At 47.3% G+C, this 23,331-nt stretch overlaps 1 protein-coding gene across 2 annotated transcripts in view; it reads right to left on the bottom strand.

The window, feature by feature from the left end:
* Positions 1 to 23,331, bottom strand: part of KDM1A (lysine demethylase 1A) — a 1,518,024-nt gene that overhangs the window by 682,242 nt on the left and 812,451 nt on the right. For both annotated transcript variants that reach the window (XM_069622738.1, XM_069622739.1), the window contains exon 11: positions 6,871 to 7,005. In XM_069622738.1, the coding sequence (XP_069478839.1) occupies positions 6,871 to 7,005 (135 nt within the window). The remainder of the gene's footprint in view (positions 1 to 6,870; positions 7,006 to 23,331) is intronic.

The raw sequence follows: 23,331 nt of genomic DNA, 5'->3' as shown, positions 1-23,331 counted from the left end.
CTTTTGAGGTCTGCAACCTCTCAAGGCTCTCGTCAGCCTTGCTGCCAAAAAGGTGTTCACCGTCAAAGGGCATGTTGAGGAGCCGGGACTGCACATCAGGAGCAAACCCCGACTTCCGCAACCACGCAAACATGCGTATCACGGTGCTCGCCGCCATGGACCTACTGACGAATTCAGCTAAGTCCAAACGCGACTGAACGGACTCACACATGGCATCCTTACCATCCTGGACCATAGCAAGGAAACCATCCCGTTCGTCCCCTTCGGGAATATGTTCAGCCGCTAATGCAACACAGTTCCACAGAGTGTGTGTGAAACGAGACAGGGCACAAATGGAGTTGGCCGCCTGAAGCGCCATACCACCAGAAGAAAACACTTTCTTCGCCCAGCCATCAAAACGTTTGTCGTCCCTATCAGGAGGGATGGTAGGGTACGACGCCTGCTTTGCCGGGGCCGTGGCCGCCTGTACCACCAAACTCTCCGGAGTAGGGTGCCTGGTCAAGTAGCAGGGATCGCTACTGGCTGGACGGTATTTTAGCGACAAGGATCTGCCCACCGCCGGGAGACTCTCCGGAGCAGTCCAAGCCGCCGCCACCCTTCTCTGTAAAGCCATATGGAATGGCAGTACCGGGTCAGTTGGGGGACCAACATCAAGGATGTCCGTTAGATCATCCTGCACAAACTCCCCTGGGGGAGCAGACCATCCCAAGTACTCAGAAACCCTAGCCATAAGGCGCCGGTACGAGGAATCAGCATGAGAGCCAGGCTCAGGCCTACAAAACTCCACCTCCGGAGAGGTGTCCAGTCCACTGGCATCATGCAGTGACTGCCTCAAATCGTCAAACTGACTATGGCCTGAGACAATTTCATCTGGAACCTGACTAGGAACCAGGCCATCAGAATCCTCATCCGCCTCTGAAATATATTCCAGGTGGCGAAAAGAAGGCACCCGAGAGTGCTTGCTCTTAACCAGAGCCTTCCTAGGGGGTTCCCCCGTGCCACGGGGTACCTCCGACACGAAAGGCGTCGATGGCGTCGAGCGAATCTGCGCCGGCGTCGAGGAAATCGGCGTCGAGGTCAGATGCAGCGCCGCCAGCATCAGCGGCGTCGACACAGCCCTCGAAGCTGGAGCCCCAACGTGTCCTTCGACAACCTGAGCGTTGACGGCTTGGACCACTTCCTCGGAGCCGGAGCCTCGAGAAAGCCTGTCGACGCCCTCAACGCCTCAGACGTTGATGTCTTCCTCGAAGACCTCACAGGTGCACACGGTCTCGAATGCGTCGAGAACGAGTCTCTTTGTCCGAACGGGACCTCTCCCGTGACTCGTGCGGACCACTCTTGCGAGCGGTGTCTCTCGACCTCTCACGACCGACCCCACTCAGGGGCGCGGACGGCTTAGTACCCTGCGACTCGGGAATCGCCAGCATTTTCTTCCCGAAGGAAGCCCATTCCTCCGGCGTCGCATGGCTGGTGGGGTACGCGACGTGCCGGGCAGAGTCCTCCGAAGAGGACCTGTGTCATGAGCACTACTCCCGAGGAGCCAGGACTGGCCCAGCGCCCCCGGAAGCAGACCCTTCTTCCACATCTCTGGACCCATCAGACCCCTATAGGGGCCCTTTTGGACCGTGTCCTGGCGCCAGGCTCATAAAGGACTTCAGTCCCAGCACCATAGGCGCCGGGCTCATATTGATAAACTGTGTAATAATGCTTGGGTGGACTTACATGAGGCAGACCATGCTGCATACTTACCCAGAACAATCCAGTCTGGTTGAAGTCCCCAGCCATCAGGGCTGGGAGGAACTATTTCCTCTATTCAGGAACTCTTTTCTTAACTGGGTGGGCCGGTGGAAGAACACATACCTGAAGCACTTCTCTGCTATTTATGGAATACACGTGCTTCGCGTTATTCTGCATCAGCAGCAGGACGCTCACCGAGTCGGCTCCTGCATCCTGGCTCCTGACACGCCCGCCAGCACCCGGAACACCTGCAAACAGACAAGAAAAGAGAAGGCGAGCATTAGAAATTATACTTACCGGAATCCGGCCTCAGCAATCCTACCTCCGACGATCCTGCAAATGAAAGGTACAAGATTAGCAGCGCTGTCAAACGCTCGCAGCCGTGCCGCCTTGCCTTACCCATCCGTGGCCTCGCCGAACTCCACCGCGGCCACGACGCCGGCAGCATCTCGGCACCTGAAAGGCAGAAAAAGACAGTCATTAGAGGTGCCCGCTCTAAAGCGGCCACATTTCTTCCACTTACTTACGTGCCTCATCACGCGCGACAGCGGCTGTGTCGCCGGCAGCATCTCGGCACCTGTAAGCAGAAAAAGAATTAGAAGTAAGCAGTCGCTTTTCTTCCACTTACCTTCCTCCACCGCGGCCACAACACCAGCTACATCCCAGCACCTGCATAAGAGGAATACATAGTGAGCACTAACTAAGCACGGAGAACAAATACTCACCAAGAGACTTACCTGCTTTAGGTTTCTGGGCCCCGGCTCCTGTGGAGAAAAGACACTCATACTTACGGCTACCGCAGGAGAGACGAATGGACAGTGTCTGCAACTATTTCCCATCCAGTGACGTAACTGGATTCTACGCACCCCTGCACTTGAAGCAGGATGGAGAGCTCATCTTTACAATACCTAAGGTGAGAGCTTGCAGAAACCAAGTTGGGGGTCAAGAAGAGTGAGAAACGGGAGATTGGTGGGAACACATACCCACCCCAGCTGGTAATCGATCCCTTTTCTTCCACCTGCAGAAAACTTCCTCTACAAGCCAGGCAATCCAAATTCGGAGGCCCCGTCCAGAGCATCTTCCGGGCCCAGTGCCTCACGATAGAAGTAACGGTAGCAGTCCAGTTCGGGTCAGCGTCTCTGTGGGAATCAGGTGAGCGTTACAACCTGGAAGACGACCGGTGTCGGCGCTTCCGAGAATGCCTCGAAGAGGCTGAGGTGTGGCGAGACCGACTCCTGGAAGGAGACCCACGAGACTTCTGACGATGACGCGGAGAGTCACCCCTCGAATCATCCGTCGAAAGCCCCGCAGACTTCGACTTCCGGGGCTTGGACATCCGACCTACCGACAACTACTTCTTACGTTCGCGTAAGGCTTTGGACGTGAGCGACTGGCAGTCGATAGTCATCCGTGTCGTGGGCCTCCCCGAGGAGCCAGAGGCAGGCGTCGTGCGAGTCCGTCACCGACATCTTGGACCCACACTCCCTGCACTTCTTGAAGCCTGGACGCGGGGTCGAAGACGAAGTAGAAGACATCTTCATACGAAGGATTTTCACAAAAACTAACAGGTTCAAAGAACCGAGAAGAATAGAACTCCAAAGAGTCGAGGCGTTAACCGAGATTCACGAAGCAACACGTTCGCGGAAAAAACGGAACTGAGGCTACAGGCGTCGTGCGTCCTACTTATCACATCGGATGGCGTCGGACGAGGTCCTCGATGACTGCGCATCGACGTCATCGACGCAGGACGCAGAAAAAAGTTTCCGAAGCAGCACAGCTGTGGTGATTACATGTCATAGATATGGAATACGTCGGAGGACCCAATCCCCTCGAATTACAGTTTGAAAGTGAAACTGTTTTCTTTTACCGAGGATGCCCAGTCTGGCGACATGAAATACTCATGAGCATGTGAATCCATGCCGGACCCCATGCTGTACACGTTCTTGTGATTTGTTCATAATATATTTAGGTTTTCTTCCCTCTTAAGGGATAGGTTTTCGACAGTTCTCCGTGATGGACTTCCTTATACTCTGTGGTAAACGTGTATGCCTCCGAGTCTTATAACCCAGGCTTTCTGAGTTTGAGTATGCCTTGTTTGCATGTAACCTTCGGTATCTCCTGGGGTTTCTCACTCAGATTGTTTCTCCTCTTATCTTGTTCATAGGATATATTGATCCCCCATTTGTAATTACTGGACTTTATCTCTGGCTTTCTCCACTCTTCACTTTTTAAGCCATTGGGCACTTTCCCTTCTTCCCATGGTATTTTTGCCCAGTCTACAATCACTTTTACTTCTGGTTTATTTGTTATCCTCCTTCTCATGTTTTCACACCTCCAGTTAAACAGTTTTATGCTCAGTATCTCATTTATCTTACTGGGACGAGTTCTTCTCTTCATATGGCTGCTGAGGCGGCCTTTCGCTTCTCCCAGTCTCCCCATTAGCTTTTATTGTGCAGGACATGGTAGGGCTCGACACTCACTTCAGATTTTGTGCTTCTAAGTGTCACTGGCTTCCAGTTATCGGCCTTCTCCTTCGTTGCTTCCATTTATGGGTTCAGGCACCAGGGAGCTTTGCACACTCCCCACTGTTATGGTTTCAGTGCTGTTCCCCAGCCGTACTGCCCACCACAATGTCATTGTGGCCACACCAAAGCCAAACCTAGGATTTTCTTCTGCTGGCTTTCTACAGCTTCTCCTTTCTCGCAAACGCTATGCCTCTGGCATTTCTGACTCACGTGCTCCACTTCCTTGAAAGTCACTAGCTGCTCGACACTGCCTCTCCAAGGTACAATGATGTAAAGGGGCTTTTCCTGCTCACAATACTCGCTCTTCGCCTCCGGTATGCTCTCTGGAGCACGCAGCTGTCAGGGGGCTTCCCCTGCTTGCGATCCTCTCTCTCTCTCTCTCTTCACCTACTCGTCCCAATTAAATATACAGCTCTCCTTAAAGAGACAGGTTCTTCTCCTTTAACAAAACCGTTTGTTTCAGCAATGTCTACAGCCAAGCTCCCAGATAGAGTATTCCTCATCGCAGGTAGTGCCATATACGCTATGGTGGAGGGTTTGGGAAGTTCCTCACAGGAACAGGAGTCCTTTTCCCTTAAGGTGGAGTCTCTCCAAGTGAGCCCCCCACCCCCATTTAAGTGAAGGAACAAATACCCTTGATTCGTCACAGCCCTCACACTTTTGTTCTACTAAGAGGAAGCTTACAGATTGAGTAGTCACATCTGCATGATTTCCATTAGAGTTTATCCTGCATGATCACATTTGGCGCTGGGTACTGACACCATTCCCCCCACCCCCACACTCCAATTCAGGAACTTCCTCCTATTCTGACCTTTCTCTGTTCCTGGGTACCGCTTCGCTTCTCAAATAGTGGGGGTCAGGTGGATATAGTCATGTACAAAAGACTCTCTTCCCAATGTTTGCAAAGAAATTGTGCTTCTTTGTGCAAAAACTGTTTGACTTCCTTCAAAACGTTCTCCTGTGCTAGGATCACACCTTTGATATTGGGTAAAGGACAGTACTAGGCCGCCATACTGGGCAGTGAAGGGACAGGAACCTTACAATACACAAATTCCAACACCCTAAAACCCAGGTATAGAAGAGAATTAAAATGATCCTCATTTTCCTGATCATAATACACAATACCTTGAATCTGAGGGTTAAGTCCAGCTGTTCTGTATAGGTTTATGACGTTTTAGCACAATGCTGACCCCTGGGGGCCAGCTTTGAATGATGTGGGTGACGGCCAAAGCTCTACTTGAGAAAAAGATGGTGGACTTTGTAAATGGTAGGCTAGCGAGTGAGATTAGAACCAGGCGGTTATAGAGATTGTGGCAACAGAGGGGCTTGAGGGCCCCTGGTTTTATGGAAACTATAATCTGTGAAAGTGCCAGGAAAGTGGGTATTAAGGCAGCTGTTGTGCCGATGCGAAATCCTCAGTGTCAAATAAGGAGACTGCCTATGGCTGCAGTGTCCTCCGGCACCCCGGACGACCCGCCTGGATTGAACTGTTGAGAGGAAGGGACTGTAACTAATGATTAGGAAGTCCTCAGTGAACAATAAAAGCTCTGGTAGTCTATATGGCAATGAGAATGTGGTAGAAGAGTGGAAGGTGGGCTGTAACCGCTGTCACTACTGAACAATCGATCCAGTCTGCCTGGGATGGATAACTCCAAATTACTGCATGCTGCGAGAATAACTCAAAAGGCCAGGTTTTTATGGTTAGAGAAGAGAAAGCCGATAAAAACCAGGTGTCTTGTGAAGTCACCATAGAAGCCTGTAAAGAGAGGACCCTGGATACAGCAGCAAATGAGTCAGCACCTTCCATGATCTTGACCGATGCAGTTTAAGAGAAGAGGGAGCTCTGCCGCATCTACCCATCCTTGGGATTTGGTAGTGCAGAAGACTGGGGCGTGAGAGAGCGCTTTTTGGGAGCCACCAGTTATGACTAACGTGGAATAAGTTATTCCATCACAGTGTGTATTGTGCCCGGTTTAGGGAACATGGGAACCTCCGGGATTATCTTGGCAGTGGTATTGTACGCCCACATGTTATAGGTTTGGAATGCCTCTGGAGAGACCAGTTAGCAATATTAGGCCAAAAAGAATCAAAATATTGCAGCCAGTAAAAAACTGCATTTCCAGCACTTGCACCCCAAGATTAGGACCAGGACCTGAAAAGGGCACCTCCGATTGGGCAGGAGTGGGGCTCATTGGTTCATGCACAAGAGTTAGGCACTAGGTTAAGTCGTGCACAAGGCAAAAAGGTGCAAGTACAAGACGTGAGAGTCCTTGCTGACATTCAGCTGGTAGAAACCCATCACTGGGCTATGGTGACGTGGAAAAAAATACTTGCCTTTTCTGCTGCCGAAGTCTCAAACCATACCCAACATGTTTCAGATCATGATGCAAAATAAAGAAGTTCAATGGAACCATTATAGTAACATTTATTTTGTGAAAAGAGATGTACATATGGAATAACTCCCATAGAATGATATTGAAATAAATGGAAAGATATTAGCAACCATCGAAGGACAAAAAATGATTATCTTGGTTACTATACCATGGATTACATTTAATTCAAAATGAAAGGTTTTCACAAAGGAAGGGAAAATAAAGTGTATAACTACCTTACAAAGTGCTGTCAAATCTCTGTGTTTGCTTTTTACTAAGAACTCTGCAGTGATATCACGTGGTGGTTTAACTTCAGAAGCTTCCTTGTATTGATGGTGAAGTTCTTTAACCTTCTCCTTCAGATTGACCATCTAGGAAAGGAATCATTTAAAAGGGAATTTAAAACATTTGAAAATGTCTACATGCCAGATCCCACACATCAAAACGCACATAGAAAACAAAAGCGACAGATAAAATACCTCAGTCCTGGGATTCCAAGATGGCTACCAGAGTGTAGGGACATGAGGCTCTGTGCTCCACCCTGGGCCTCCTGAATCACTCGCTGAAGCAACGGTAAGTGGCCTGACCAAAAACATGTATCCCCTCCTCCTATGATCTGACCACGGAATAAAATAAAACTGGTCGCCCTCACCGCTTGCAAAAAGAGAAGCGGAAACGGTATACTGGACCGTGGAGGAGCATCAGAGGGGTGTGGCTGCTGGAGGTGGTTTTTGCTGCAGCAGTGTTAACTGTCTGGGTCCGGGTTGCAACGCTCCTTGGATGATGGGGCCGGGCCGCTGTGCCAATGCGTTTGGGCTGGCTCTGGTGCTGGTGTGCTGGGTGTTGTAGTTTGCCCAGAGGAGTTGTCTGCCAGCCAGGGGACGGTGGTTTGAGGGTCAGAGCATGGAAGGTAACTGGGGCCTCCACCCGGAGACGAGCAGTGAAGGAGGAGTGGTGTGCTTGGGGGAAAAGTGGTTGGCCCCCTGCATAATACAGCAGACAGCATAGACATTGGATGCTTCATTTGGTCCTCTGTACCTCCCCCTTCTCCTTCCTTCCCGCCCCACCCAATGATACGAAGTTGCCGGCAGACGTTAATCAACGTGGGCACCATTTATAACTAAGGACAAAAGGAAAGTTCCCAGTTAGGGAACTCGCGTCCCCTGCACATTATACTTTGTCTGAAAAAACAGACCAATAACTCATATGTATTTTATAAACCTGTATAGATTCAAATAGGTCAATAGTATGAAATACACATAGTATCATATGTGTTGTCTATTCATTAAGCAATTTTCAAGAAAAAGAACTTTAGTCAAATATTTATCACCGGATCATCTTCATTTTATTCATGGTGATGATGCCAAGGGGGCCCAAAGCGTTTTGAGTGTCATTCACTCTTCATCAGGGGCATGTAATTTTCTAAAGAATAAATATATACACAACATTATATTAGAATCATTGACTCATCTGTACAATTAATGTTTCAGAAATAAAAGTACATTATTAAACATTGTCGGAGTCACATTCACAAAAGAAATATTTTTTGAAAAAATTCAGCAGGGACCCGTTCTCAATAGTTATAACATGATGTCACTAGAACCCCAAAAAAAAAGACCTATTCATCCAATGCTATTCTGTTGTTGGGAAATTGTATAAAGCAACTGGAGTTGTTAGTCATCAAATAACCACAGGTAATTGTCAGCAACAGTAATTTAACCAATGCCTTTCTTCTGTGGATCTAGAGTTTAGGAACATCCTTTCGTCATCATAGGTAACCCCAACAAAAACTCCAAAATATACTGTTCTCTTCAACATAAAAAATTGCATTAGAAATGTGAAGTATAATATTTCGGTTGTCTGACCTTGTGATTTTAGATAAAAGGAACCTTCTTGTCTGGTTGCTAAATCAAGTTGATTCCCATATGGGGATGCTGAGGTTTCAAGTACTGAGTGATGAAATATTGTTCACAAAAAAGATGAGATGGCCCTTGAAGCTCCAGTCACGGAAGGGAGCTGTCTACATGGTAACTAAAATGTAAAAGGTACAAAAATTCTGTTTACCAAGGGGCCCAAAGTCTGATTTTGTTCCAGTAGGTAAAGAAAAGATAATAGAGGATTTACAGTCGTTGAAGCATCAACCCAGGATATGGTTACATGTCTGGGGAAGAGCCCCAATATCCTCAAGTGGAGATGTCCAATAGACAGAGGTTCTGGGAGAGAAAATAAAAGTTGAGCAAGAGTAAGCCCATATTTCCAAAGGAACTAATTATGTCCCATACAAACCAAAAAAGGTTCATTCCCCAAAGCTGTAGGAACAAATACTTATTAAGGGCTTGGCATCCAAAAATGTACTTCCAAAGACTTGACAAACTTCGCTGAGTTCCGATGTGGCTTACCCTGCAGGAGCGTCTGCCGCCATTATATAAGCAGTGTTTATTTATGTAAAAATGATGTCTGTGATGTCATTCCGCGCATGTGCCCGTGACGTCATTGTAAACACCATCATTCCCGAAAAAGATCTAGTCATAGGATATAGTTAACTTCTTTATGGATCACTGCGGATCATTCACTGAAAAATTATGCCAGTGAAATGTAGGGTGTGTAAATCTTAATGCGGTCTCATAATAACATACCCTCATGCATCCGCGTGTGGGGTCAGTGTGAGCAGAATACATAAATTAAATTAATAGTATTTATGACAGAATTTTGAATTTGTCTGTTATAGTTGCACACTTATCTTCTGTCAATAAGCTAATGCAGCTTCCCGAAGATTCAGCCCGACATGCAAGAGGACTCTCAAGAGTGATGGCATACATGTAGTTGATAATGAAATATCTACGTGTGGAAATGAAGAGGCCTGAAGAGGTGAATACGGATGGCCATTAAAGACCGCAATTGACCTTCATATTTGTTGAATGGTTAGCAACAAACAAATCACATATAAAGTGGAGTAAATACTACCTCTCAGTATGAATTTACGGGATGCCTGTGTGATGCCATACCGGCTTGTGTGTTAGCACTTAAAGGTCGGAGCATTTTAAAGGATGAGAAAAACGCCAGTGTACATGAAAGTGGATGTTGGAATTTTAATATACTGTGTATCTCCTGTTCCTGAACTCAATATGGTCATTCATTTACCCCAGGATGACAAAATTGTGACGTAAAACAACCTTCATGGCCATAGTTTAGAAAGTAACATAGTAAAACAGTATCACATTGACAACTTAACATAGTTCCAAAGATACGTTGTTCCACAGTATAGGGTATGTTGAAAGTGGTGTCCGGGCAAAGTTTCGAAAAAATAGTTTTAACAGGTAAAAGTTTCGACACAAAAGTGCTGGAAACGAAAGTTTTGATTTTTTTCTTTTAAATAGTAAAAGGTTTATTATAATTTGGTATAGTTAAATAGTTTTTTTAAAAAAAACTGGAGTTTGGGGAGCACCCCCCCCCCCCAAAATAAAAACTTTTTTTCCGACACATTTAAGGCAGTAAGCTGACTGTCCCTCATGGGGTTCCCAAACTTTTCTAAAGCCAATGGCCTAATGTTGTAATGGGAGCCCCCAACAAACAAGAGGGAGAAAAAGAGAAGCGTGGAAGAAATTAAGAAAGAAAAAAGGAATGAGAGGAGATGAAGGTTACTGTAGATGTGTCTCAGAGAAATGGCTCTAAGTAGAAGTCCGCAATTAGGCCAAGTGGTGCCATAGCATCCAATTTGTGTATCCATAAAAGTTCCCTCTGAGTGACTAGTTTAGGTAAATCACCTCCTCTTGGTAGAGGATGTACCACCACTAGGATTGCAAATCTCATTTGGGAAATATTGTGATTGTTGTCTCTGAAGTGACGAAACACTGGGATTTTACATTCTGAGTTCTAATTTGGGACTTATATTCTGTCCACCTTTCTTTGGCGCGTCTCGAAGTCTTGCCCACATAGTATCTTCCACACGGACATCTTATGGTGTAAATTACGTTCTTGGACTCACAGGTGGTCTAACTCTTCAATGGTATCTTCTTACCATTCATAACTACACTTGCAATGGTGAGATCAAATGGAGTCTGTTGAATGCCAGCGCATGGGGCCCATCACTAGGGAAATTGCTAGGTGAAAGCCAGGGGCACAAGACTGTGTGAGAGGAAGTTTCTCCCCACCCACTTCTCCAATATTAAGAAGCAGTGTGGTCTTTGTTCATAGAAGAGGATTCCCCTACGGGGGTAAGGGGCCAGAGAGATGGCGGCCAAGCCCGCTAAGTGATTTGGTGAAGCAAAGGAAGTGGAAACAAGGAGAAATAAAGGGGACGTGCAACCCCCTTCAAATGCCCAAAACAAAGGGGAAGCAGATCCCGGTCAAGCAGGCATGCATAGGATGTGGGTAATTAGAAAGGCGATGGTGCCAACATACGGAAGAGAACCCTAAGGATAGGAGAGAGAAAAACCGGAAGGGAGAGGATGGCTCTCGAAAGACAAGAAATGGCGTTAAAGAAGATTTTAAGGATTACATTAGTGGACTTGAGAGGCTGACAGCGACTTTTGAGGACCAATTTGCTATACTAAAGGAGGAATTGAAAAAACTTTCTGAAAGAGGTGAGAGGAAATTAATGCATTAGGTCACAGGGTGGATGTCACAGAGAGGCCTTTCAGAGCTTGCAACAAAGTTCAACAGAATTCTGAACTCCTGGATCAAATAGCCATTTAGCCATTACTACACAAAATATTGAAATTCAAGCAGAAGACCTAGAAAATCATTGCCACAGATCCAATATAATAGTCAAAGGCCTGGTAGAATCGAACACGGATCAGGATCTCAAACAGTAATTCAACAATGCTTTGGGGAAATTCATATTTATCGCATCCACAGAGTGGGCCTAAAAAGGTTGGGTCCAGGGGATAGGTTCAGACGTTATGGTAGCTTTGGTGTCATATGAGGTGAAGGAAGGTATATTAAAGGCTGCAAGGTAAATGACATATCACAACTAACGGATAAAACATCCTCCTCCATCAGGATCTGTACCAGGCTGCAGAAGTGGTCAATGGGCCCCGTCACCAAAGCGCTAATAGCTATAAACATTACATATAAATGGACATTTCCGTTTGATGTTCTCTTCACATAGAATGGTAAACACAGAGCTACCACGTGCAGTGAAGGTCTTTCCATATTGTGCATAGACGATGAAGATACAGAGACCAAGGAAACACGGTGGTAAGTTCCTCGGCAGGGGAAAGACCACGAGAGTTGGCTGGTTCACGCGGAAGGAGTGGGGGGGGGGCTTAAAGGTCCTGTTACTAAATGAGGTGAGATGCTAGAGAGAAGAAGAAATGAATGGTAAGATATTTGAAAGATGCAATGAGAAAATCCATTTACATGACAAGAAAAAGGGGGCGGGAGGAAAATAGAGTACACAGGGAACAATGATAATGAAGACAAATAAATGTAAGGGTTTGGGCGGAGCAGGGAGGAGGACCCGGGGTATCTGGATTCACACAGAGGGTGTAGTTAACCCTCAATTATTCTGGGATGAACTGTAGGCCAGCTCCCGTGGTTCTTCTTGGGATACATCATAGGATACTGAGCCCAGACCAGGAGTGAGGAGGGGTGGGTAGTTGGGATGTGTTCAGGGCTGTGGGGGGGGGGAGGGGGGCGGGGTTTGGGGAAGGGATGGGATGGGTTTAGTGGGGGGGCCAACTGGGCCACGTAATTGGGGATGGCAATACTACGTTGAAACAATGCCCAGGGAAGCTAAGACAGACGTAATCTTAATGGCAATAAGAATACTCTTGCACAATGTAAGGGGTTTGAATTGCCCAATAAAATGAAAAAAGATACAAGCACAATTTAAGAGTACTAGCGGATATCATTATGCTGCAAGAGACGCACATTAGACGGGCAAATTGAAAATTGTCTAAAGCGAAAAATTGGTTAAGATTCATCATGAAAATGAACAGGGTAAAACAGCTGGTGTCTTGAACGGTCTCAGAGACACGTTAGATGCTAAGGTGATATGCAAGCAGATGGTACCTCAAGGAAGATATCTTTTTCTCCAGCTATTGGGAGGGAAGACATTGACTTTGGCAACTGTATATCCCTAATTCCGAAGAGGAAGAATTTCTTCATACAACACCGGTGGCGGAAGTAATATTGACTGGGGACTTCAATAAGGAATGGAAACATGGGAAACACAGTAGTGGGGGTGCAGCCGTTAAAGGCCGGGGTCCACCAGATACTCTGAAAGGTTTACAGAAATGACTTTGAAGGATTTTTGGAGGGCAAAAAACGGCGAGGAAACAGGATATATACGACCTTCTCTTATGTATATTGTACATTTTCTAGAATTGACTATGTATAGGGCGTCCCCCAAGGTGCTTGGGTCCTTGAGGGACATGCATTTGGATCAGATTTCATTATCCAATCACAATCCTATATGGATGACGTTGAGGGGCTGGAAACAGGGTAGCGGTCTGTGGACTTGGTGATTTCCAAGGGAATTAATATACGACTGTCTCAATAGTATCTACTGAGAAGGAAAACAGAGGAATACTTTAAAATAAACAGCATGAAAGGGACATCAATTGAATAAATATGCGATGTCTTTAACGCAGTGTTGAGAGTTGACTATCACTCAAGAGTCAGTGGAAACAGACGAAATGGAGAAAGATTTGGAGATGAAATTGATCAAAGCTCACGGTGAATTAATAGCGAAAAAGAGCAAGGAGCGATATAATAAATTAAAAACTTAGGAGCCAATTGGAACTGTTAAGGCTGGGGAGGGTGGAGAAACAACTACTTGGTCTAAAACAATGCTATTATATTAAAGCGAATAAAGCGGAAAGACTTCTTGCTAGGAAATTGAAACAAAAGACTGCGAAACGCAACATTGATAGCATTAGGAGGAGTGATGGTTCCCTTTCTACAGAATCTGGGGATATAATGAAGGCCTTTCTAACATATTACAGTCAACTATAAAAGTCGGAACGGCGAGATCCTGCAGTAATAAAGCAATTCTTAAGTCAATTACATATGCCTAAACTGACCCAGGCAGATAGAGAGCTACTGGAAAAGGATATAAGTGAGGAAGAAATAACAGCAGTGATAAAAACACTCCCAAGAAACAAAGCCTGCCTTAGGGCCAAGCGGATACCCAGCTACTTTCTATAAGGTATTTATTAAAAAGCAAATGTTTTTTCTGGGAAACCAAAAAGGATTCCACACAGTGTGGTTCTTATCAGCCAATAGCAAACATGTACACCAGAATTATTGCAGCAAGATTTAAACATTTACTCCCTAACTTGATGGTATTCGATCAGTCAAGCTTTATAATGGAGAGACAAACGTGGGATAACACAAGAAGAATAAAACATCTATTCGAAAAAATGGGGATCAGACAGGTCCCTGCGGTATTAATCTCACTAGATGCCGAAAAGGGCATTTTTATTTGCAACCCTGGAGCATATGGGATTTAGGCCTAAATGTACGCATATGGTACCTGCTCAATGCGTTTATCTATAAATTCTCATCTGTCAAACAACGTACAGGTTGACCGGAGTACAAGGCAGGGATGCCCATGAACCCCTCAACTGTACGCTATTCATTTGGAAACACCTTCATTTTCAATTAGACAGACCCAATTGATAAAAGGCATTCCATTTGGGAGAGAACACCGCAAGATAGCTGCATATGCGATTGATATGATGTCTCATCACTAGGAGACATGGAAAGGATCTCAGGCCTTAAAATAAATATGATAAAATCAGAACTTTTGGGACTGGGTCTGTCGAAAGCTAATTTCACCACTTTACACTCATTCGCCTTTTAAAATAGCAAAAAATAGTATAACCTACCTTGGGGTGAAAGTGGCGGCCAAGGTGGAAGCTCTTTATAAAGAAAACTTTCCGGGGATAAGGAAAGCTCAGGAAAATTTTAGTAGATGGACCCCCTTCGTATTTCGTGGCTAGGCCGCACAGCTACAGTCAAAATTGCTACCTAACCTAGACTGTTGTATCTCTTCTAAGCTCTTCCAATTAAGGTTCCACGGCTTTTATAATTAAAATGACGAATACATTGATATCAAAATTTATACAGCAAAACAAGCTGCCCAGAATTGCTGGTGAAACGCTTACAGCACCCAGACACAGAGGGGGGCTAGGCTTACCCAACTTGAATAAGTATTATGATGCAACTGGGAATGCCTGAGTGTTTTGTGTTTAGCAGTCACTGTGCCGGAAAAGCTGCTAACTTGACTGCTGGAGCAGTATTCCTAACAGACAGTATGTTCTCAGTGCAGGTCGAGTTGGGGGTGGAGCCTACTACTGAAAACACCGGCCTCTCGTGAAGCGCCAGAGTTTTTTGTGTTTGGTGGCTTGGGAGCGGCCATAACACTCCACCACAGCACCTGGAGAGAAGTGGCAGGAAGTGGATGAACCTGTGCACCCACACTCCAAGGAACGCCGGCTGGCGAATAACGAAGGTGAGCAAGACACCAATAACTTGTTGAGGGAGTGTGCAGTGAGTGAGACTTCTCCAGATTTAGAGAGGTGGACCAGGGGAGTGTGAAAGAAAGGCCTCCATCTGGTGAGCACGCCCAGTTGATTAGTGCTAGCGCTAGACACAATAGACAGAGGAAAATGCTGGGTAAAATGACAACAAAGGCATGCAATCAAAAACCAAGAAAAGGCAAGCCATATGGAAAAAGAGCCCCCTCTGGAGGCAGGAGGTGGGGAGTGTGGGGAGGAGGTAAGGAGGGGGTGGAAACTTACTTGGGACAGATACCTGCTCGGTGGCAGCAGGTACAAACAATGTCTTTGATCACAAAATACTACCTTCCAGTGGCAGCAACAGGTACAGATTTGGACCAGGTGCAAGCAGCATCCCCCAACATTATGACCCCAAGTGGTCCCCACACAGAATCTGGTGACAGACAATAACTCGTTACTGGCCCTGTGCTACAGGCTGCAAGACACAGCAGCACAAAATGTAATACGGGGTGAATACTGAGGGCCAGGGTAAACTTGCACCGGAACAAGAGGTGGGGCATGTAAAAGTACATGCGAACATGAACTAACACACAGCAATGGATCCGTGAGGTACACCGTTGGGTGAACCAGAGTTGATAGCAGGGACCATAAGGCAATCCCTGATGCCATCCAGAGACCAACGAATATCGGCCTCTCCCAACTTTTTCTCAAATAGGGGCCTGGAAAAAGAAAAAGAGCCCAGGACTACCATGAATGGAACAGGTGAAAGTTATCTCAGACTCCAAAAACAACTCTACTGTAACTGAATAAGTCTTACAGTTTTTAGTTATATTTCTTCTAAAATTATATGGGGCGATAGTCGAAGAAGTGAAAAGGCAGTGATTTGCTATAAATACACTGAGAGCCTCTTACAAGGGGCGGGTATGGTAAACAAAGATGGGATGGGCATAGAAACCATAGCCCAGATGTATAGTGGAGAGAAAAATCATGTGCCCAGAAAACAAGGTGATGGCGATGCTTATGACCGGGGAACAGCCAGATGTGGATAACCAGGAGACAACTATATACAAAAGTAGACGAGAAAGACATCTTGAAAAACGAGCTAAGCTGCAGCAAACAGAAAGCAAATGAAAAACTAGAAAAGATCAGCTCCTGAGCCCTTCAACTTCACGACTGAACCCTAGCAGAGGAATCTCAAGAGCAAATAAAGAAAACCTACCAAAGGGGCCTTCCAAGCGCCCCAAACAAGCAGGCACTTTAACCAGTTGGTTGCTAGGGGAAAGATCAGCGATCCCCCAACAAGAGGATGGAAGAAGGGTTATCAGGCCCCTGGAGGGCAGGAGAGAACAGACATTCCTATTAGCAGAACACAATATATTGGAGGAGGCGGCGGGGGAGGAGGTGCCTGTCTCGACAACAGCTAATGCTGTACCCCCCCGCTATGTACCATTACCAAACCCCCCCACACATCAACAACCCCCTCGGCCCCTACAACAAGAATCCCTCCAACTCCGGGGAAAGAACCGAATATGATGGTTGGGATCCAAAAACGTTCACAGATAAACGTACTAACCAATCGGATCTACTGACTTTGTGTAAAAATGTACCGGCTTTGAGAGTTCTGACCAGAGTGGATTTTAGTTTAGTTGAAGCAGTGGACATAAAGGGAGGGAATTTTGTAAGGGTTCACTGTGCTACAGCGGGGGTCCTGGTATTGATACATAACCATTTACGATCAATCGAGTTTGCTGGCTATGTGGTAGATTGCCCAACACATATTGATACACAGCAGGTGTTGAAACTTCCAGAAGATGGCAATTCTGGTATCAAGAATGTGGGCCTGGTAAAGGGGGTAGCTATGGATGATGCTATGGGATGGGAATGGCTCAAAACGTTCCTGACGAGGCAGTTGATTCAAGGCAGGTCACAACCCCTACTCTAAGAAAATTATGTGTTGTTTCTGCAGGAAACGTGGCTTACCGCCAATATCTACATGGAGGGATTTACCCTAGATCAACAACTGGCGGAAAAGGGAGAACAGGGGAGACCATATGGGGGACTAATCATAGGAATACAACATAATATACCCGTGATTAGGGTCAATACGATTCAGAGCACTAGAAATATATTGGCAATTGAGTTGAAAATAATTGAGGCCACAAGTGCTATGGTCATATTTTTGATAAATCTCTATGTACCCCAGAAAGTGAGGAACTTGAGGGGATACAGGCAGATATCAATGAAAAATGTGCATCCCGGTTAGTTGTAGAGGGTCACAAACTTGTATTGCTGGGAGGCGCCCTCAATGCAGGATGTAGAGATTACGCCTGTGGGCCACAATACAAACATGTTAGGACAAATAGTGTGATGTTCAAACCTAAAGGAAACCAGAAAGGGAAAAGTTGGATCGAAATGTTAAGAGACTGGGATTTCCTGATGTACAATGGCCAAACGGTAGGAGACTGCCCAGGCCAATGTACATGGACAATAATGCTACTACACCAATTTGTTTTGCTCCAACTTGTGCTCAGTGAAAGTAATATCACTTGAGATCCGGAAAACTGAGTACAGTGACCATTATATGTTGGTTTTGACGTTGGGCTGGCAGATACAGTCTGAGACACAGGCAGGAGGGAAGTATATTAATGTGAACCAAGGAGGCAATAGGATAACTTAGATGCCCAAAAACATAACTAAAGCTTCTAGAGACCTACAACAATGGGTGAAGGCCGAAGGGCAGAATCTAGGAAATAACAGTGTATCGGAACTTGGTGACAGGCAGGAAAGGTTGGTTTTTGATGCAGGGAAATACAAACATTATGGGGATAATAACTTAGGGAAAACATTACAACAGATTCGATATAAAAATAAGAGCTACAAAGAGGAAATCGAGAAGAACAATAAGGAATATAAAAAGACAGAAAATACCCAATATGATCATAAGTGCAAAAATAAGAAGGGCCAAAGAACAAGTTACTTACCAACTGGTAACTTTCTTTAGACTGGATGTTCCTCCAACGTATTCCACATATTTGACATGTAATGTCCACAGCTGTACACTTCGGAAACTTTTTCAGCAGAAGGCGTCCTGCGTCAATGGCGTTGGGTCGATGTCCCTCAAAGGCCTCTGCCGATGGTGACATCACCGGATATAAATAGGACGCACGGCACCCGTAGCCTCAGTTTAAGTTTTTTCCCTCAGAACTTGTGGCACCAGCCTGCTTGGCTGCACATAACCTTGTGGAAACGGAAGCTGCAATCGCATAGGAAATTCTCCAGAGGGGCAGGATGTGAGGGAGGGCGATGTGGAATACGTTGGAGGAACATCCAGTCGAAAGAACGTTACCAGTTGGTAAGTAACTTGTTCTTCGAATGGATTGTGTCCTCCAACATATTCCACATCTTTGACAGACTCCCAAAGCAGTACCAGTAAATGGAGGAGGGAAAAGGATTTAGAGTACCAAATCAGACTGCGGAATGAAGAACTGCCTTACCAAAAGCCATATCCTGACCATGGATTGTAGCCAGGCAATAATGCTTAACAAAGGTGTTAAGCGAAGCCCAAGTAGCAGCATCACAAATATTCCTAATAGGAACACCCTGCTGGAGGGCGGGGGAAGCAGCCACGCCCTTAGGGGAATGAGCTTGCAACCCCTTCAGGAGGGTCCTTAACCGCCAATCAGTAACACGCCATAATAGTGAGGATAATCCACCTGGCCAAGGTCTGTTTGTTAACAGCCTGGCCCAATTGCTGTCCAGCATGTCCTACAAAGAGTTGATCATCCACTCTGACCCTGGACATCCTAGAAATGTAAAAGCTCAGAGCTCTCCTAGGATCCAACCGATGGAGTCGCTCCTCTTCCTTACCAGGATGAGGAGGGGGATAGAAAGATGGGAGAACCACTTTCTGACTCAAATGAAATTCAGAAACTACCTTAGGTAGAGAGGACGGACGTACCCCAAGTACTACCCTGTCCTTGTGGAACACAGTAACGTGCGGCTTAGAGGAAAGTGCCTGCAATTCACTCACTCTGCGAGCGGAAGTAACCGCAACCAAGAACACTGTCTTGAAGGACAATAATCTCAAAGGACAAGAGTGCAAAGGTTCAAACGGAGCACCCATGAGAAATTTCAAAACCAAATATAAATCCCAAAACGGGACCTGGAAAGGAGACGGAGGGAACACATTAATCAGTCCTTTAAGAAACTGAGAAATCAAAGGAATCTTAAAGCAAGAACATTCTTCAGACAAGCGCTTCAATATAGACAGCGCCACCAGGTACCAACTTGAAGGCCCCTATGGGCCAAAGAAAGCAAAAAAGACAACACCATAGGAATGGAGCACTGAAAAGGATCCACATTGTGACCTCTGTCGCAGAACTTACGCCAACGTTACAGTGATTTTGTTGCCGACCACCTGGACAAAAGCAACATCTCCATCACGTCATCCGGGAGGTCCCAATCCTTATACCTCAAACTTTCAGATACCAAGCGCGAAGGTTGAGATTCTTGACCTCTGGAAGGAAAACCCCATCCCCTCCATCCCATCCTGCGAGAGCAGATCCTCTCAGTAGGGAAGGTGGCGTGGAGGGCAGATGGACATTTCTAGAAGGTCCGGGTACCACGCTCTCCTGGCCCAATCCGGAGCAATGAGGATCATGTGGAACCGAACCTGCGCAACACTTGAGGAATGACGGACTGGAGGAAACGCGTACAGCAGTGGGAATGACCAATCCACTACGAACTTTTCTCCTAAGGCTCCTCTTGGAGGAAATTCCCTTGAGTAGAATCTCTGGAACCTCCGGTTGACACTGATGGCGAAGAGATCCACTTGCAGGGTTCCCCAAAGGGCGAAGATCTCCTGAAGGACTTCCTGAGTCAACTGAGAGATCGTGCTCTGCCTGCTCAGAGCGTCTGCTGCCGCATTTTCTTCTCCAGCCAGCTGAACTGCAGAGATTGAAATTCCCTGCTGGATGGCCCAGAACCAGAGCTGCATTGCCTCTCTGCAAAACGGGAGTGACCCTACCCCCCTTTTTTTGTTGAGGTAATGCATGGACACGGTGTTGTCCGTCATGATCAGGACACTCTTTCCCCCCATACAGCCGTCAGAAAAGCCTTCAGGGCTAGCCTGATGGCCCTCAGCTCGAACAGGTTGATGTAGAGTTTGGACTCCGAGTGAGACCAACGACCGCTGGCAGTCAAGTCGTTGGCAGGAGCGCCCGATCCTGTGAGGGAAGCTTTCGTCACTACAGTCACCTCCGGCCATGGATGCCAAATCAGCTACCCCTTCATCAGGTTCCCTTCGTAGACCCGCCACAGAAGATCCTGGCAGACCGAAAGCGGAAACTGAACGGGATCCAACATCTTGCCTGAGGACTGCAATCACTGCATCTTGAGGAGCCATTGCAGGGATCTCATCCTCAGTCTGGCCTCTGGCACCAGTAAAATGCAGGATGCCACGAGGCCGAGCAACCTTAAGAATTCGTAAGGCGGGAGACCTTGGGCATGTTGAAATTTGTCCACCATCTGCACAACGTGATGAGGCTTCACCTTGGGAGGCGAGCACTTACCCAAGGACGTGTTTAACACAGCCCTGATGTACTGGAGCTGTTGGGAAAATGTCAGTTGTGACTTCTTGAAATTGAGGGAGAAGCCCGGCCTCTGGAGGGAGCGGCATATATGACCCAGATGATCCAATGCTTGCACGGGAGAGCATGCCCGGATCAGCCAGTCGTCCAGGTAGGGGTAGACGTGAATCCCCCCCTCGCCTGAGGTACGCTGCCACCACCACCATGAGTGTGGTGAAGACCCTCGGGTTGAGGTCAATCTGAACGGCAGACCCAAAACTGAAAGTGCGAGTCTCCAGCCGCAAACCTCAGATACTTTGTGCTTGGGATGAATCGGCACATGAAAGTAAGCATCCTGTAGGTCCAGAGACAGCAACCAATCCTGAAGTTGAAGGGCCTGGAGGACTTGAGAAAGAGTAACCATCTTGAACTTGTCCTTCCTGAGAAGTTTGTTCAACCAACGCAAGTCCAGGTTGGATCTCAAACCCCGGTCTTTCTTTGGGATCAAAAAATAAGGGGAATACCATCCCTTGTTTCTCTCCGCTACATGCACCAGTTCTATAGCGCCTTTCTCCAGCAGGGTAATGATTTCCTGCACAAGGAGTAGATCTGTAAGCTTCAAAGAGAGTTTCCCGGTGGATTGTCGTGAGGCTGCTGTAGGAAGGGAAGGCAGTAGCCGTGGGCTATGGTATCCAGAACCCACGCATCTGAAGTAATGGCTCGCCACTCTTCAAGATGCTGAGACAGTCTGCCCCCAACCGGCGGGACATGACCTCATGACTGTTTGGAAGTGGCTGCGGCAGTGCCTGAAGGCAGAGGCAACTGCTTGAGCGGCTTTGGCACCTCTATTTCCCCGACCACCACGGGCACTTTTTTGCTGGCCACTTTGACTGGCGGCCCCTCTCGTTCTAACCAGAGGAGTACTAATGAAAAGAACCTCCCCTCCACTGCTGTCCCCTAGGACGAGAAGCCTGAGGTTGATGCATAGCGGCGCTTAAAGATTTTGCCACAGCTTTCGAGGTCTGCAACCTCTCAAGGCTCTCGTCAGCCTTGTTGCCAAACAAATGTGCGCCATCAAAGGGCAGGTTCAGAAGACTGCTATGCACATCCAGAGCATAATCAGACTTCCACAACCACGCAAATCTGTGTATAATGGTGCTCGCAGCCATGGACCGGCAAACACTGTCTGCCGTATCCAAACCCGACTGAAGGGATTCGCACATAGCATCCTTACCACCTTGTGCGACAGCCAGGAAGCCATCCCTTTCTTCCCCCTCGGGAATATGCTCAGCCGCTAAAGAAACAGTTCCAGAGTGTGTGAGAACCTTTCTAAGGCACAAGCGGAGTTGGTTGATTTTAATACCATGCTCCCCACAGAAAATACCTTCCGAGCCCAACCGTCGAAGCGTTTGTCGTCCCGATCAGGAGCGATGGTAGGGTACGCCGCCTGCCTCGTGGTGGCCGTGGCCACCTGAACCACCAAACTCTCTGGAGTGGGGTGAGTGGATAAATAGCTGGGGTCGCTAACGGAAGGGCGATACCTTTTAGTCAAATATTTATTAACAGCCAGAAGAGATTCTGTTGACTGCCAAGCAGCTGCCACCCTTTTCTGTAAGGTGAGACGAAATGGTAACACTGGTCAGACGACGGAACTTGATTTAAGATGTCCGTTAGATCATCCTACACAAAGTCATTAGGAGGACTGGACCATCCCAGATACTCCGAGACCCTAGGCATGAGCCTCCTGTATGAAAACTCAGCATGAGCCCCAGGCTCAGACCTACCAAATTCCACTTCCGGAGAAGTGTCCAACGCATTGGCATCATGGAAGGTTTGCCTCAACTCCTCCAACTGACTGTCTCCAGAAAGAATTGGCGCCACATCCAGTTCACCAGGGTCCTCAAAATCAGACCTTTCTTCCTCTTCATATATGTCGTCCAGAGGGAGTTGAAACCCCGGCCTGGGGTCAGAAGAGGGCCTGGAATCCAATACTGGCCCTCACAGACTTCGCCGTAGCCTTCCTAAGAGGATCCACCACATCGCTGAAGGCGCCGAGGGCGCTGAAGGGTTGGACGCCGAGAACATAGACAACCGCAACGTCATGAGCACCGAAGTCTTTGGCGTCGACACTGGAGCCGACCGTGCCGTGGGCTGATCAGACGGCAAAGCGTCGACCAAGTCGATGCCGGCTTCGAGCCCTTAGTAGGTTGCTGCGGTCTCGCTAGGGACAAGGAACGAGACCTAGAAGCACGTCTCTTGCGACCTTCCGAAACCTTGTCCGAACGAGACCTCTAAGGCTCCCGGTGTGAGTCACGTCGCTGACCTGAGACTGAAGGCCTGCGAGCCACGGTACGAGACAGATCCTGGCCAGCTTTGTTAGAAAGCGCCACCGGACCCGTGCCCTGCGATTGAAATATCGGCAAGATTAGCTCCTTAAAGGCAGCCCATTCCTCCGGAGTCGAGGACTTCGTCTGGCATGCTACCTTCCTCACGGCTCCATTCTCCGAGGAGGACGGGGAAGGTGACCGGTGACGGTGCTTCCGGGAGTGCCGCGACGAGGAAGAAGAATGGCAGGAACCACTCCGGGACCGAGAACCCCGGGCCTCCTCCCGACGGGGAGAGTTGCCCCTCGAGTTGTCGGTGGACACTACTTTGGATTTCG

This window comes from Ambystoma mexicanum, chromosome 11 (genome assembly GCF_040938575.1).
Source record: "Ambystoma mexicanum isolate Mex_15411 chromosome 11, UKY_AmexF1_1, whole genome shotgun sequence".
NCBI classification, from domain to species: Eukaryota; Metazoa; Chordata; class Amphibia; order Caudata; family Ambystomatidae; genus Ambystoma; species Ambystoma mexicanum.
Note: the sequence above shows the minus strand (reverse complement) of the source record. Positions and strands in the feature narration are given on the sequence as shown.